Here is a 16,368-nt window from a genome sequence, read left to right as displayed (position 1 = left end):
TCCGCAAACAGAGCTTGGCCATTGAAGGGGAGGTCCTGGATGGACTGTTGGACCTCTAATGACAAGCCTGAGGACTGCAGCCATGCTGCCCTCCTCATTGTTATGGCTGATGATTCGCCACCCTCAGCTGAAGGCTTGATGATGAATAAACCTTCCTCCCAAAAAGATCCAGTTTCTTTACCTCTTTATTTTTGGGAGTAGCCCCCGGTTGTCCCTGCCTTTCCTGCTCTTTGACTGCAGACACCACTAATGAGTTCGGGGCAGGGTGGGTATAAAGGTATTTGTACCCTCTTGCAGGCACATAGTACTTGCGCTCCACACGCTTGGAAATTGGGATTAGCGATGAGGGGGTCAGAGGGCTTTGGTAATCTTGGCCACCCCCTCATGTACTGGCAGTGCGAGTCTAGCCAGGGCTGCCAAGTTGAGGATGTTGAAGAGGGTGTCCGAGGGCTCCTCCAGCTTCTTGGTTTCTAGCCCCAAGTTCGAGGCTACCCTCCTTTGGCATCGTCCTGGGGGACCGTAGGTGGAAGCCCCATGATGTCCTCATCAGGGGATGAGAAGGACGATGCAGGTGCAGCAGGCATCATGACCTCTGTGACCTGCTCAGCCAGGCCTTCGTCCCCCAGTTGTTGCATATGGGGTGCCCCGGGCATGGTGGCCTCTGTCTCAGGCAGGCAGGAGACCATAGCAGAGGACTTGTCGGAGCCTCCTGACACCAATTTATGCCCTTGGGATGGCTGCAGGAACCCCCACGAGTTTCAAGGGTGCCATGGCATAGGCCATTGGCCCTGGGGCCAAGATAGTCCCGCCAGTGCCGCAGGAAGGACTGGTGCCGCCAGTGGAGGACCTTGACCCACCTGCAGGGGTTCCTGGTCCAACTCTGAGCCCAGGGATGGAGGGCCATGTTCTGGAGACCAGGACTTTACCAAGGCCAACCAGCTGTCTCGGTTCCAGCTGTGCCCACTGTCGTGCTCCAAGTGGGATCTTTACGCGGGCGACAACCTACTGTGTCGAGATCCCGATGACTGGCATTGGCGTTCAGCGGATCCACAACAGTACCCCAGCAATCTACGCTGAACACTTCCTGACCAGTGCTGAATTATAGAGCAGGAGCAAGAGCATGACCGATGCCATGATGATGAGTGTTGACACAGGCACGGCGACCTATGTCGGTAGGCTGGTGACCGGTACTGAGAATCCCGATGGAGGATTTCGCAGAAGCAGCATTGATCTGAAGAGGAGCTGCTACAACGCTCCTGGTACTGAGAATCCCGATGGAGGCTTTCGAAGGGGAGCTGCTACAATGCTCCCGGTACTGGGGTCGCAGGGTTGTGCATGCCTTGGTAGGTCTACACCACCTTGCCGGACTCAGATTCTTAGAGCCCGCAGAACAATAGCCAGAATCCGGAGACCGGCGCTGAGGGCTCTGACTAGTAGGCAGCCCTACATCCAAGGCGCAGTGGCTCTGTGCGGGTGAGCGCTGGCAGGATGCTCCCTGGGGTGACGAGCAGCGCCACACTGACAGGGACTGAGGGGGTGGTCCAAAGGCAGACTTACCCCTTGATTTGGGAGCTGCCATTACCGGTGTTATCAGCACCAGGAGGGACAAGATATCCTGTGCCACATGCAGGGCCTCTGGGGTCAACGGCATCGCCAGGTGCCAGACTCCCATGCTGCTATCCGGGATAGTGGGCGCATCCCAGGATGGGCTAACCCACTCAACCGAACATGCGGCCTGATTCCCACTTAGAGGTGATGAGCCACACTTTGTGGGTCTAGGCTTGCCTCCTGCCCTCTCCTTGTCCTTGTGAGCAGGAGACTGACCTCTCCCAGTCTTCCTCTTCTTACTAGCCGGTGCTGGGGAGGTGGATGACGGCACCAGCAGGGCGCTCCACCCAAAGCCATGGTGCTGAGCACGGAGTCCGATTTCGGCTGCTCCAGTGCCGGTGTCAGTGCCGACTCCATAAGGAGTGCTTTAAGTTGGATGTCCCACTCTTTCTTCATGCCAGGCTTAAAGCTCCTGCAGATGTGACACCTGACACTAATAGGAGACTCCCCTAAATACCTTAAATAACTAATGTGTGGATCACTGACCAGTATAGTTTTCCTATAACGGTCACAGTTCTTAAAACCCGGGGACTGGGTCATGCCCCATCCCAAGGCTAGGTCCCATCTGGTACACTAACTAAAAACACACTAAGGGAACTAATACTAAATGATATAACTATTTATGATAGAAAGTTCGCAACAAACAGTTTCTAGAGAAGGAAAGGTTTGCCGAAGCAAAGGAACTTTCCAGCACTGGCACTGGAGGTAAGAAGGAACTGAGGGTAGGGGGCACCAGAGCCGGTCCCCTACAGATACCACTGAGGGGAAAACTTCCGGCACCGGTGCATGTGGTGAGCACACACCTAACATGGAATGGACATGAGCAAGCACTCGAAGAAGAAGGACTGGATCCTGCAAGATTTGGAGAACTTTGCAGTCTCAAGCCATGTCCTATAGTGTGCAAAACAGCCTTAAATTCATCTTAAAGAGCTAGTAGGGAATCCTCTAGTGGTGAGAACCCAGCATAGTGGCCCCAATATCACCAGCTTCTCAGAGCCTGGAATAGAGTGTGTGGCCAGGGAAAAGGGGCATGGCTGATATGTCCCTATGCTTTAGTGATTTCAGCTGCTGGAACAACTCAATGGGGCTGTGAGCTACTGGTATAATATACATTGTATTGGGGGACTGAGCCAGTATATGGTGACTTGTGGAATGAGAGAGAGAAAAGATGTCTTAAAGTTACCTTTTCACTCACCTCATGAGCAGCTCAGGATCTGGCCCAAAGTGTATAACTTTCATTAGTCATATGCAGTAGGTCTGGAAACCAAGAGGGATTCTTCCTTTCAGTCTTTCAACTTATAAGAAATCTTTTCCAAATATGCTAATACCTCCATCTCTACATGGATCTCTTTTGCACTCCTCTACATGCAACTATTTTGTACTTGGCCCTTCTGCAGATTTTCACTGTTCTTACACTATTATGCAATATTAAAACTAGCTGTCAATAAACTCTTAGCAGCATTCTGGATCAAATGCTGCCCTTAGTTACATCTCTGTAACACCACTATCTTCAGTTTGGTTGCATAGGTGTAACTGGGGGCAGAAGCATCTATATCATCATCACAATTTGTTACACTTTCAGGAATAAATGTGCTGGATATTCAGGTGGAACTTGAGCTAGAACAGTACTTTCTCAACTCACCAACAGCAGGATTTGCTTGATTACTGTATTTCCAAGCTAATTCATAATTAGTTGCAGCATCCTTATAGGCCTGTTCTTTCTCCATGATAAAACCCATATATTCATAAGCTTTTGAACAAGACTAAAAAAACCAAAACCACAAAATGTTACATCATTATTGAGAATACTTAGCATACCCAAATGTCATAACAGCATTGATTTTTCATATCTTAGTGAATTTAAATTGTGATCAAGATTGTAAATACAGGGCTCAAATTATATTTTCCATTGAAATATAAATTAAAATTGCACTGTTTCCTATGTCTGGTTTTCTTGTTAAATGTATAGCTTGATGTTTTATTCTTAAGATAATACCAAGATGTGTACTAAAACACAGAATGTGCAACATGACCAAGTTAATATTACCATTGTGAGCTTAACTTTTGTATTTCCTGGCTTTTTGTGATTTAAAATGTGCAATCTTAATGTTTCATTAACTGTGTGTGTGTGTGTGTGTGTGTGTGTGTTTAGGGTCACAATAGTAAAATCAATAATGAAACTCTCACCAATTTCAATGTGATGAAGATTTTGCCATTAACTATCATTAAATTAATTATTATCCATTACCTACTTTTATTGTAGATCAGGTTCTAAATTACAGCTGTTACTTTTGGGGTTATTGTAAATGGCTATTAATGAAAAACTCTATTTGTGTTCAAATCCCTAACCGGTCACAATGTTTTCTGACCTTTCAAGATCTCCTTGTAAACACCTCCTTTTCCTCTCACCTTATTATATTGTAAGCAGCGTTTCAGTTGTTCAGTTGCAAGATCATACTTTCCGCTTTTGCAGTATATATCAGACAATAACATCCAACTTTTTTCTAACTCTTCAGCATCAGACAAAGTCCAGTTAGCTTTGGCTAACCGTTTTAGCTGGGTTCTGGCCTTGGGAGTCTGTTTTAGAATCATATAGGCTTGGGCCATTGCCAAAATAGCTGGAACATTTTCCCTCTAAGAAATAAAAGCAGAAATACTATTGTTTAAACATTACGCTCTTTCCAAGGTCTAGAAACATTACTGGTTTTATTGTCTTACTTTAAAAGTTAACAGCTTTCATTGTTAAACCAAATTTCATTTGGATTATTAAAAACAACATGGTTGTCAAGAGACTGTTAAATAAACTTTAGTATTTCCCTTATGTTATCTAGTCTGCCATAAACAATTAGAGATGACAATCTAATACCCCAATACTTGCAACTGAATCCATTTAGACAGACCATTATGATCATACAGTGTAGATGGACCTACAGATGAAAGCATTATATGAGAGTTAAGTATTTTATTATGATGATGATTAAGAATGAGAAGTCAATGGGACTCCAAGCACACCCAAGATCCATGTGTGGATCCTACTGTAAAACTGAGGTCCTAGGGGTATTGGTATTTGGGGTGACAAGGTAATTGTTAAAAACAAACTACCTCAAATTTAAGTATGACATTCTAATATGTTTACAAAGAACGTCCCCTCTTTGTCCCCATGAAAGCACCTAGGATGGGTGTGTACAATAACAAAGCACAGTACAAAACAGAACCCCCCCCCCACTAATATAATGAAAAACAAACAAAATGGTAAACTCAAAACCAGAAAGCTAGGAAGGTAAAAGGAAAATGTTCTACATATGAAGGCCAACGGTGGTCACAATAAAAAACAACCTTTGAAAAAGAAGAGTTTTCAGTTTTTTCTTAAAAGTGAGTATAGAAAATACCAAGGGGAAAAACATTCCATATCCTAGGAGGCCATGGCAGCAAACACATGACTGCAATGATGCAGTCCCTTGGAGCTGGGTGTTGTCAGAGAGTGCTAGCACAGTTGTGCAGTGCAATACAGCACAACTTTGACTATCCAACCCCCAACTATCCAAAGCGCTTTGTGAACCAAACCGGGGTCTGGGGCTCAATTCTGCAAAGTGCTGAGCATTTTACCTCCTATTTAGCAAACTTTAAGCATGCATGGGAAGTCAATAAGAGTACTGATTTGTTTACAATTAAGCAGGTCATAAATAATTCACTTGATTAGGACCAAAGTGCTCAGCAGCATGTAGGATCAAACTCCTGTTCCCAACACTTAGTTGACTACAATGAAAATTCCCTTAATTAGCCAAAACCTCAATAATCCAAATTTAATCATGCACTTCATATAATTAAAGCATTCATCAATGAAAATGAAAAAAACCTTAGCTATATTCTTTTCATAATATTAAGAATAACTTGATCTGACTTAACTCCAGACTATGTTGAAAGTACAATATATATCCTACTACCACTTATTTCCATTCTGGCTGTAGCAGCTTTGCTACTGAGTACCAGTTGTTGAAAAGCCTGTACAATTGTACATCTATTAAGAGTGACTAGCTATTTTTCCACAATTTGCAAATAACATGTATCCTTTTGAAAATTTAGTCCATTAAGTTTTCAAAACTTTGGGTAAAATCCTGCCTCTATTGAAGTCAATGGGAAAAACTCTGTTACTTCAGTGAGGCTAGGATTTCAACCACTGACTTTGTAGAAACGGTTCCTTCTGAGATCAAAGTACAGTGATGCTGGCAGAATGACAACAAAAAGAAAGTTAAGCAGACATTCTACAGCTTCATCTCTATCCTGCTGATGTTGCAGCTTGCAGTTTTCTCTCTCTTACTGATCCTTTAACAAGGAAATAACAAAACACACATTAAACAGTAACACCTTATTATGCCTATTAAATTAATTTCAAAGCTCTTATCGTTTTAAAATTATGGAGAAAATGGGTGGCCACTCAATTGAAAATACTCCTAGTAAAAACCAAAATGTTATCTATTAGCATTTTACAACAGAAGGGAACCTAAGATGAATTGAAGAATTTTCTTACCTCATTTTGGGCCATTTCTACAAATACACTGAGGGCTTTCTCCACATTAACTTTGTCTTTTGTGGCCACCAGACAGCAGTTCTGTAACATCTTCATCTGATTTTGTCCCTTTTGTGAGTGAGGATAAAACTCTTTAAGCAGTTTCTCAGCTGTGCGTATCCCATGTTGCTCAGATTCTCTCTTCTCTTTTAAGTTACTGTTAAAATTATCATTGAACATCATACATGATGATTCCTAGAGTGTCAAATCCTGTCTAATGATAAAGCAATATCTTTTAATTCTAATAGCACCATATTTAACAGAGCAGATTTGCATTTCTTCTTCTAAATACCTCATAATTCACACATATTAGATTACAGACTATTGTCCCTTCCAGACCAGAGCTGAAGCACCTTAAACTGCCACTCCCCATGTATCTATTCTGTGTCTAAATACAGGCCTTCAGCCTCCAGGTCTCTCAGTCCAGTATTTTCCACGAACATTAAAATTCATCTCCTTCTTTTTAAACCCACAAATATGGCAAATGTTTCTATTTTCTGTTAGTGACTATAGCATAGAGTGCACAGCTGAACTGAAATACTGTGTTTAGCCTCTCTTTACACATGTAGTGGGGAAAGAAATTACCAGAGCTTTATGCTAGTCTTAGACATATAATGGAAAATGAATTTGATATTCTATTACATATCTCTATTACAAACTGTTTCCATAAGTGTTGGGTTTCTCTTTTACCTGTTCTCTTCATTGAGGCTTTCAAACACTTCTCCTCCTATTATCTCATTATCAGGATTTAGGCAGATCTGAATCATATTGTTGATGGCTCTCTGGCCCCAGTCACTATCCTTTCGAGCTTTGTTGAAATATTTCAGTGCCTGATTGGGCTGTCCCATGTGCCTGTTTGGAGAGAATACGTAATATGCAGTTGCAAGAGTGTAGGGTGATCATCAATCTTAACATTAACATTTCCATATTTATATACATAAAAGCACTAATGAAAAAGGCCTTTGTCAGCGTGGAAAAATCTTGTAATATTTGTTATACGTACAGAACATTTCTACATATGGATTCTATGAAAAATAGGAATAAAAAAGTGCATAATCTGCACCAGATACTTGTTTAGTTTACTTTATATTGTACTGATATTCTTGTGTGTGTCGATTCTTTTACTGTAATGTATACTGATTCTTATTACTTATTGTTCTATGGATGATATTCCTGTTTTCCTGTATGTGTTTGTCTTTTTTTGATATATTAATGTAAAATCAAACTAACGGTACAGAAAGCCACATAAATATAAAATGTTATATGAATATATTATTTAAATGTGGTTGTGGTTCTGTTCTTTGCTAATATTATCAGAGTCTGGCAAAGGCCTCAATTATATAGCAACCGTACCAGACCTAACATGAAGGAAAAGGAAAGGGAAGGAAAGGGAAGTTAAAAGATACTCAGTTCAAGAAAGCACTTAAGAAAGTGCTTAAATTAATTCGTTTTCAGGAAACCACTTGAGTATATGCTTAACTTTAAGCATATATTTAATCTCATTGACTTCAGTGGGATTTAAGCATGTGTTTAAATTCTTTCCTGAATAGGGGTGCATACTTGAACTGGGGCCTCAGTGAGCATTGCTGGAATCTTGGAATGCTAGAGGTTGCACAGACCATGTACACTTAAAAAATGAACAAACAAAAATACCAGAAACAAAATCCTAACGAAACAAAACGCTCCACTGAGCTCAAAATTCTCCCCCTAGGGGAGAATACAAGATGTTAGTCAATTTTTTCACGATTTTTTCACGGCGGTCACAGAAGTCACAGAATCCGTGACTTCCAGTGACCTCAGCCCGCAGCAGACGGGAGCTGCAGGGTCCCCCTGCCGACAGCAGTGGGAGGACCCCAGAGCTCCCAGCTGCCGTGGGGTTACCCTGGAGCTTGTGGGTGGCAGGGGTACCTTGCAGCTCCCGGCTGCCACAGGCAGTGGGGGGCCCCGGAGCTCCAAGTCCCCCAAGGTGGTGGGAGCCCCGGAGCTCCAAGCAGGCCCCTGCAGCTGCCTTGCTGCTGCGGGGTGGTGTGAGGACCCCACAGCTGAGCTCCCCATTTTGTCATGGATATTTTTAGTAAAAGTCACAGACAGGTCACAGGCTTCCGTTAATTTTTCTTTATTGCCTGTGACCTGTCCGTGACTTTACTAAAAATATCTGTGACAAAATCTTAACCTTATTTATGCACTACTGGAAGGTGGTCAGATACTACCATGATGAGTGTGGAATATGAATCTATACAGAATAAAGAATAGGACCTCCTTTGCTGACTGCTGACTGGAATAACTGGTGGGCAGCATTTTTACTTGGGAAGGAGTAGCGCACAACAGTTAGTAGGGGGCCTGGCTCATGCCCTACCCTGTTACTGCTGTCCATGATGGTCAAAAAATCTTGAGAGGTAGGTAAATTCCACCACAATCATATTAGGAAGCCAAGACCCAGGAACTGAAAATCCTGCACAGATGATATCTACAGAATAAATATTTTTATTGCCTTTTTCCTTTTAGCACTACAAAGCCATCACAGCTAAGAGTAAGTCAGTTTTGCATTGTATTCCAACTTGTGCATCAACACATTTGTTAAGTTCCAATCAATTACACCTGTGGAACGCCCTTCTGATAATCAGGATGCACAGATATTACTGAGGGTATAATTTGACTACAGTACATTTTCACAGATGTGAACAAGGAGCATTTCGGCCTATGGAACCTTTATTATTCATGAGAAGGAAAGAACCCAGCTTGATCGGCCAGATCCCAGATTAAGTCTGCAGGGCTAACAGTTAGTAGAAAAACATCTTTTGACTTGTGCTAGTTTGATACTTGAATCACTGAAACATAGTATATATGGAACCCTGCAATGCCATTTTTAGAGTCACATTTTCAAGTAGAGACAGACCTCAAGGTAAGGAGGCTAAGTGCTGCTTTGATTTATCAATCTGTGAAACAAGTAAAATATCTATCTGAGGTGCTTTGTGGGGCTCACATGTTTGAAAAGTGCTTTGAGATCCCCAAATGAAAAGGTGTTATATAAAGCAGAAACTATTCTTCATTATTTGACACTCAGAACATGAAGTTTAATATATTATATCCAAATATCTTGGGTGAAATCCTGGCCTCACTGAAGTCTATGGGACTTCTGCCATTGACATCAAAGGGGCCAGATTTCACTCCTTGGTTTTAGAGCCATGTAAAATATTTACAATCAAACCTCAACTCTCTTGTACTGAGTCTGATATATTCAAGTCAACTTACTTTGTTCTATTCTATTCAGGTTCTTACATACAACCAACTACTTTCCTATGTTCACCTGAGTTTCTTTTTCTATTCCAACATTGCCCTCTCCCACAAAAAGCCTTGAGCCCAGTAGAAAATTGAATTTGTATTAGAACTTTAACTTCCCAGCAAACCTGAGATGCTGGTTCACTTCCAGTTCTTCCAAACCAAATTGCAGGGCGCAGTTCTCAAAATGAACCTGAAACAGCACACATAAGCTATACAGGGGTTGCATAGCCTTATTCATCAGGGTATCTATAACATTGCTAAAGACTACTCAGTACAAATTACCAGCAGTAAAGTCCTTTGCAGTAGTTATAACCAGGCTCCAAAAGTACTCGAGTTGACTTTTTCTTAGCCATTTCAAAGAAATATGTAGCTTTATCAAGCTTACCACTTCTTCTTAGCAAATCTATTAACCTTTCCATGACGGAGAAGTTATCTAAAATGACATAACAATGTAACAAAGTAAGAAAGTAAACTTTACCTTTGTATTGAAAAAACTCAGGCTATCCGAATCCATGTTAAGCTTACACTTTAGTTTAAAATGTGAAAAAAGGCCATGTTTTGCTGTAGGCAGCTATCAGTAGGGTACTGCAATGATGCCTGGAGGATTCAAAGCTGGGAAGAGACTAAGGCTTTCAAAAGGGAAAATGGCAGAGCTTCAAAGACACACAAGAGAACCCAATCCCCACCAACTTTTCCTGTTCTTTTGAAGTGCCAAGGCATAGTCTCCATCCCAAAGCTTCAGACCCATTCATCTTGTTCCTTTAAGTGTTGTGGGACTATAGAAGCTCCTTTTAATGAACAGAACATGCTACTTGGAAGTCTTATAGATGAAATTAAGACAACAGAGTTGTCACATATTTTCATTAGTTAACCTTTTAAAAATAGGGTGAATCTAAAAAAACTCCACCTTATTTAAAAGTAGATACCTGGTGCTTTATCCAGAACATTTTGGTGAAGATTTATAGCTTGTTCATACTTCTGTTTTCTAAACATGAGGTCTGCCATCATCTAACAGAGCAGAAAAAAACTGCATTAAAAGTGACTGAGTTGAATTCCTTGAAAAGAACCAGAAATGTAAAAGTTATTTTATCCTTCTGAAAATAGTCCTGACAACCAAAAAAGGATATGTTTTAAAAATAGCTGAGCATGAACTAGCATTAAACAATGTACCAAGTGAAAATATGAAATATGCAATAAAATAACTATGCACTATTCAGATAGACACTTGAATGTAAAGACCAGATGTTGCCTCTTGTTGGATTTGGGCCCAATTCTCTCATTTGTACTTCTAGGGCCCTGGGTATTCTCTGATTCTGCAGCTGTGCATTTTGCCATAGAATTCACCCCTTGCTAAAGAATTATGTTCCAAAAATCAAAGCTTTCAGTTAAAAATATTTCTAATAATTATGGTTGCTGAAATAATCTAGAAAACAAACTAAGTGTAAACTGATGTGGTGCTGCCTTTTTAGTTGCAGACAAACATGAAACAGTAGTTTTGAGAGATGTGAACAGCCCCCTTCATTTAAATAGGTTGTTTTAACTCTGAAATATAAATAAGATCATTTCATTGTTAAGGGTATTAGCTATTTTCCTGCTGGTCATTTAGCAGAAATATGTACTGACATGCTTATGAAAAATGAAATTTCAGAACTGTTTAAATCAGCCTCTGAACCAGATGATTGAAAAAGAGCTAATGTAATGCTGATTTTTAAAAAAAGGCTCCAGAGGCGATCCTTGCAATTACAGGTCAGTGAGCCTAACTTAAGTACCAGGCAAACTGGTTGAAACTACAGTAAAGAACAAAATGATCACACACATAGATGAACACAATATATTGGAGAAGAGTCAACACAGCTTTTGTAAATGGTAACCATGCATCAGCAATCTATTACAAGGATGTGAACAAGGGTGATACAGTTGAGATAGTCTACTTGGACATTCAGAAAGCCTTTGACAAGGTCCCTCACCTAAGGCTCTTAAGAAAACTAAGCAGTCATAGTTAAGAGCAAAGATCATCTCATGGATCAGCAGCTGGTTAAAAGATAGGAAGCAAAGGGTAGGAATAAATGGTCAGTCTGCACAGTGGAGAGAGAGGTAAATAGCAGGTGTAGAGATAGGTTTGTAGAAGATTATAATTTAGAAATTCTCCGGAATTTAGAGATGTGCCCTGAAGGTGGGGATTGGGACATCATATGACTGCGTGCAGCAGTTCACCAGAGATGCTTTCCCCTTTGTTCTATTAAAGTTTTATTCCTTTCTCATTCACTTGTTTGCTATTTAATGAACCCAAAGATCATTAGAGCAGGGTCCCCCAAGGAGCTGTACTGGGACCTGTGTTGTTCAACATATTCATAAATTATCCGGAAAAGGAGGTGAACAGTTTGGTGGCAAAATTTGCAGATGATACAAAATTACTCAAGACAGTTAAATCCAAAGCTAAATGTGAAGAGCTATAGAGGGAGCTCATTAAACTGGGTGGCTGGGCAATAAAATGGCAGATGAAATTCATTGTTCATAAGTGCAAAGTAATGCACGTGGGGAAAATATCCCAACTAAACATACAAAATGATGGGGTCTAAATTAGCTGTTACTACTCAAGAAAGACATATTGGAGTCATCGTGGACAGTTCTCTGAAAACATCTGTTCAATATGCAATGGCAGTAAAAAACAACAACAACAAATAACAGAATGTTAGGAACTATAAGGAAAGGAATAGATAATAAAACAGAAAATATCATAATGCCACTATATAAATCCATGGCATGCCCACACCTTGAATTCTGAATGCAGTTCTGGTTGCCCCATCTCTAAAAAGATATATTAGAATTGGAAAAGGTACAGAGAAGGGCAAAAAAAAAAATGATTAGGGGTATGGAACAACTTCCATATGAGGAGAAATTAAAAAGACTGGAACTGTTCAGTTTAGAAAAGAGACAAGTGAGGGGAGATATGACAGAGATCTATAAAATCATGAATGGTATGGAGAAAGTGAATGGAGAAGTGTTATTTATCACTTCATATAACACAAGAACCAGGGGTCACCCAATGAAATTAATAAGCAGCAGATTTAAAACAAACAAAAGGAAGCACTTCTTCACACAGTACACATTCAATCTGCGGAACTTGTGCAATGAGATGTTGTGATGGCCAAAAATATAACTGCATACAAAAAATAATTAGATAAATTCATCGAGGATAAGTCCGTCAATGGCTATTAGCCAAGATGGTCAGGGACATAACCCTATGCTCCGGGTGTCCCTAAACCTCTGAATTCCACAAGCTGGGACTCGCTGACAGGGGATGGATCACTTGAAATTGCCCTGTTCTGTTTATCCTTTTTGAAGCGCCTAGCACTGGCCGCTGTCAGAAGACAGGATACTGGGCTAGATGGAACCATTGGTCTAACTCAGTAGGACCATTCTTATGTTCTTATCCCACTGCCCCAAGCTGCCTCTCCAAGAGCCCAAATGCCCAGCTGTCCCCTCCCAAGCTGCCAAAATCTCTAGCTTCATCAGAGACAGCTTCCACCATGCAGTTCGGTATTGCCACAGTGAAAATCTTCAGCATACTAAATGAAGTGTAATAAATGTAATGGAGCCAATATAAAAAAAACCTGAATTGAATATTGAAATAAATAACACAATGGCTACTTTACTACTGTATTATTCATTATTATACTTAATTCAAAGAAAACTTCCATTAAGGTAACTCACATGTGTATGTGTTTATGGGATCAGTGTCTGTGTTGGGACTGAATTCTTCAAGCAAGTTATTCCTGGTACAAGTAGTTACTGCACTGATTGACCCATCACATGGCTAAAACATGCACTTCAGTAATAAGGTATACCCTGCTATTTCCTAGATCGAATCCCACATGGAAGGGTTTTGAGATTCAGAGAGAACCTATAAAGCTGGCAGAGCTGAAGAAGGCTGAAAATGAATGAGATGGGGAAAGGTAGAAAGAAAAAGAGTAGAAGAAGGGTGAATGTTTACCTGAGTGTTTTCTGCTGGCTTTGTTTTTCTTGAACTGTTATTTTGAATAATATCAAAGGGTATTTTTCAACATAACAAATTAAAAGTCACAATGAAACAAGTAATAATAATCATACAGACTTATCATGCAGTAAACTGCATTTTTGGAGGGGATCCAAACTCATTTTCAGGTGTCCCATTTCATCTAATGACTCAGGGCTTGTCTACCTGGTGGGGAAATGGGCTTTACAGGGGTGTGGTATCTCAACCACACTAATGTGTTCACATTAATTGGTCGTGTGGACCCTGCTGGTGCACAGTAACATAGTGCTGTTTGAAACAGTTAAAGCACACTAGGGAACCTTTAGTTTGCACCAGCAGGGTATATACATGGATCACTTAATGCACAACACATTTGTGCACTTTAGAAATCACAACTGCTATAGCACATTCTTCCACAATGTAAGCAAGCCTTGTATCTCACTTATATGCAATACAACACTGACATGAAACTTAGTGCCATGTGAAACATGGACTGAACTGCCAATCAGAGAAACTTTGCCCTGTGCTAAATTGATAGAAGTATACGATTACCCTCAAAAAAGCAAACACTTTTCCATTACTCATAGGTAAGTATATGTTTAATATTTTTTCTGCTCTTATGCAGATTGCTTTTTGGGAGGTATACATTTGCCTTTTACTTTCCCCTTACCTCCCTTTCCTCTGATTCTTCATGGAAAAAGTTTCATTAGTAGATGCAACCTATTTTGCTACCAATTGCAGTGTAGCTTCTTGGACATAAGACATATGCCAATACATAGAGGAATGTCTTTAGAATAGCCTAAAAATTGAAAACAATTCTTTAATCTGATCTGTAGATGATTAACTATTACCCATTTATACCATTGTTGCAATTTCGTTGCAATTGTCATCTTGAAGAAGCAGAGCACAATGATGTTCACATGACTCGATATCGCCTTGTGTCAAATAAAGACAAGCCAACTGCAATAGTACCTGGGAGAATAAGGACAAGTAATTAAAGAAGGGAAATATTTCAATGATCAGTGTAATTGATATCGAGAGTCATATATATTTTTTCTTTCTTGATTGAGAATCCTATCTCAGAGGCTAGAGATGGAAAAGATTTCAGTGAAGTGACCTCAGGGATAAATTTGTCCCATAACAACATTTACATCATCCTTCTGATAAAGCGGAATGCTCCATACAGTAGTATGCTCTTCAGTGCTTTGTCTTGTCTAATTTTAATTGTCCCAAATGATGAGAATAGCATTATTTCTCTTAGAAATAAACAGCTCCAGTTGATGTGGGGCAAAACAGTTACAGAAAAGTCACAGTACATGCCATGTAACCTTTGGAAATGAGTGTGATTTACTCCAGGAAAACATGCATAGGTTAATGTTGTTCTCATTTAAATGGAAGTTGCAGATGCTTGATCCTGTGACATGCCTGAGTGCCATCAGCTCTCAGTGAAGTCCGTTGAAGGGGTGACAAAGAGAAGAAGGCTAAGAGGTGACTTGATTACAGTTTATAAGAACCTAAATGGGGAACAAATATTTGATAATTGTTTTTTAAATCTAGCAGATAAAGCTCTAACTTGATCCAATGGCTGGAAGCTGAAGCTAGGCAAATTCATACGGGAAATAAGGCATACATTTTTAAAAATGAGAGTAATTAATCACTGGAATAATTCACCAAGGGTCATGGTAGATTCGCTATCACTGGCAATTTTTAAACAAGATTGGATGTTTTTCCTAAGAGATCTGCTATAAGAATTATTTTGCGGAAGTTCTATGGTCTGTGTTATAGAGGAGGTCAAACTAGATGACAACAGTGGTCCATTAGTGGTCCCCTCTGTTTGCCTCTGTTTGCCAGAAGCTGGGAATGAGCGACAGGGGATGGATCACTTGATGATTACCTGTTCTGTTCATTCCCCCTGGGGCACCTGGCATTGGTCACTGTCAGAAGACAGGTTTCAGAGTAACAGCCGTGTTAGTCTGAATTCACAAAAAGAAAAGGAGGACTTGTGGCACCTTAGAGACTAACCAATTTATTTGAGCATAAGCTTTCGTGAGCTACAGCTCACTTCATCAGAGTGAGCTGTAGCTCACAAAAGCTTATGCTCAAATAAATTGGTTAGTCTCTAAGGTGCCACAAGTCCTCCTTTTCTTTTTGTCAGAGGACAGGATACTGGGCTAGATGGACCTTTGGTTTGACCCAGTAGGGCCATTCTTATGTTCTTAATCTGGCCCTTGAATCTATGAAACTATAAAGTTGAGAGTGTACAGCATCCCAAAGTTGTGCTCATTACTGCACCCTTCTTGCAGAAAGGGAACATTGGCATCTAACTTGGCAAAATTCCCAAGGACTTCAATTGAGGTTCTGCCTGCACAGAGGGAATTTATCATCATATTCAAGACCAAGTTGCAATGCTTAGTGGACCTGAGACTCTAACCCCCAAAACTGTAACGGGAGTTTTGCACATGTAAACCTTATAGGGCTGGGCCCTCTCTTTGTTGCTAATAGAAATATGTGCTTCAGAAGTTTAAGAAAAATGTATAATAGGAAAGGGCTTTTTTTCTGGAGGTAGGGGTTGGTATTTAATTTCTCTTAAAAAACCACTTTTTTTTTTATTGTACATATGCTCCATGTTTTTTTGTAACTGGATGAATTTGATAAAATAAATAAATGAAAAAGTGCTAATAAGAGCCTGGACCAATATTTCCTTCTTACATGTGATTTGTTTTCTTCTGGCTGCTGTTCTGCTGAAATGCAAGTTTAAGAATTCACTCACGGTAGTTTTTATAGTCTAAATATTCAAACATATTTTCATAGAATCATAGAATATCAGGGTTGGAAGGGACCCCAGAAGGTCATCTAGTCCAACCCCCTGCTCAAAGCAGGACCAATTCCCAGTTAA

The 16,368-nt window shown here is 40.4% G+C and overlaps 1 protein-coding gene across 5 annotated transcripts in view; it reads right to left on the bottom strand.

Moving 5' to 3' along the window:
- TTC21A (tetratricopeptide repeat domain 21A) overlaps positions 1-16,368 on the bottom strand; it is a 61,673-nt gene that overhangs the window by 5,154 nt on the left and 40,151 nt on the right. For 2 of the 5 annotated variants that reach the window (XM_048837509.2, XM_048837510.2), the window contains exons 21-27: positions 14,334-14,444; positions 10,384-10,465; positions 9,740-9,890; positions 6,866-7,027; positions 6,137-6,332; positions 4,018-4,242; positions 3,251-3,371 (exon numbers count right to left, since the gene is read on the bottom strand). In XM_048837509.2, the coding sequence (XP_048693466.1) occupies positions 3,251-3,371; positions 4,018-4,242; positions 6,137-6,332; positions 6,866-7,027; positions 9,740-9,890; positions 10,384-10,465; positions 14,334-14,444 (1,048 nt within the window). Of the gene's footprint in view, positions 1-2,791; positions 2,866-3,250; positions 3,372-4,017; positions 4,243-6,136; positions 6,390-6,865; positions 7,028-9,739; positions 9,891-10,383; positions 10,466-14,333; positions 14,445-16,368 lie in introns of those variants that run through there. The other 3 variants (XR_007354876.2, XM_075126023.1, XM_048837511.2) reach the window with 3 other exon arrangements.

The sequence above is a fragment of the Caretta caretta genome, chromosome 2 (genome assembly GCF_965140235.1).
Source record: "Caretta caretta isolate rCarCar2 chromosome 2, rCarCar1.hap1, whole genome shotgun sequence".
In the NCBI taxonomy this organism is placed as follows: Eukaryota; Metazoa; Chordata; order Testudines; family Cheloniidae; genus Caretta; species Caretta caretta.
Note: the sequence above shows the minus strand (reverse complement) of the source record. Positions and strands in the feature narration are given on the sequence as shown.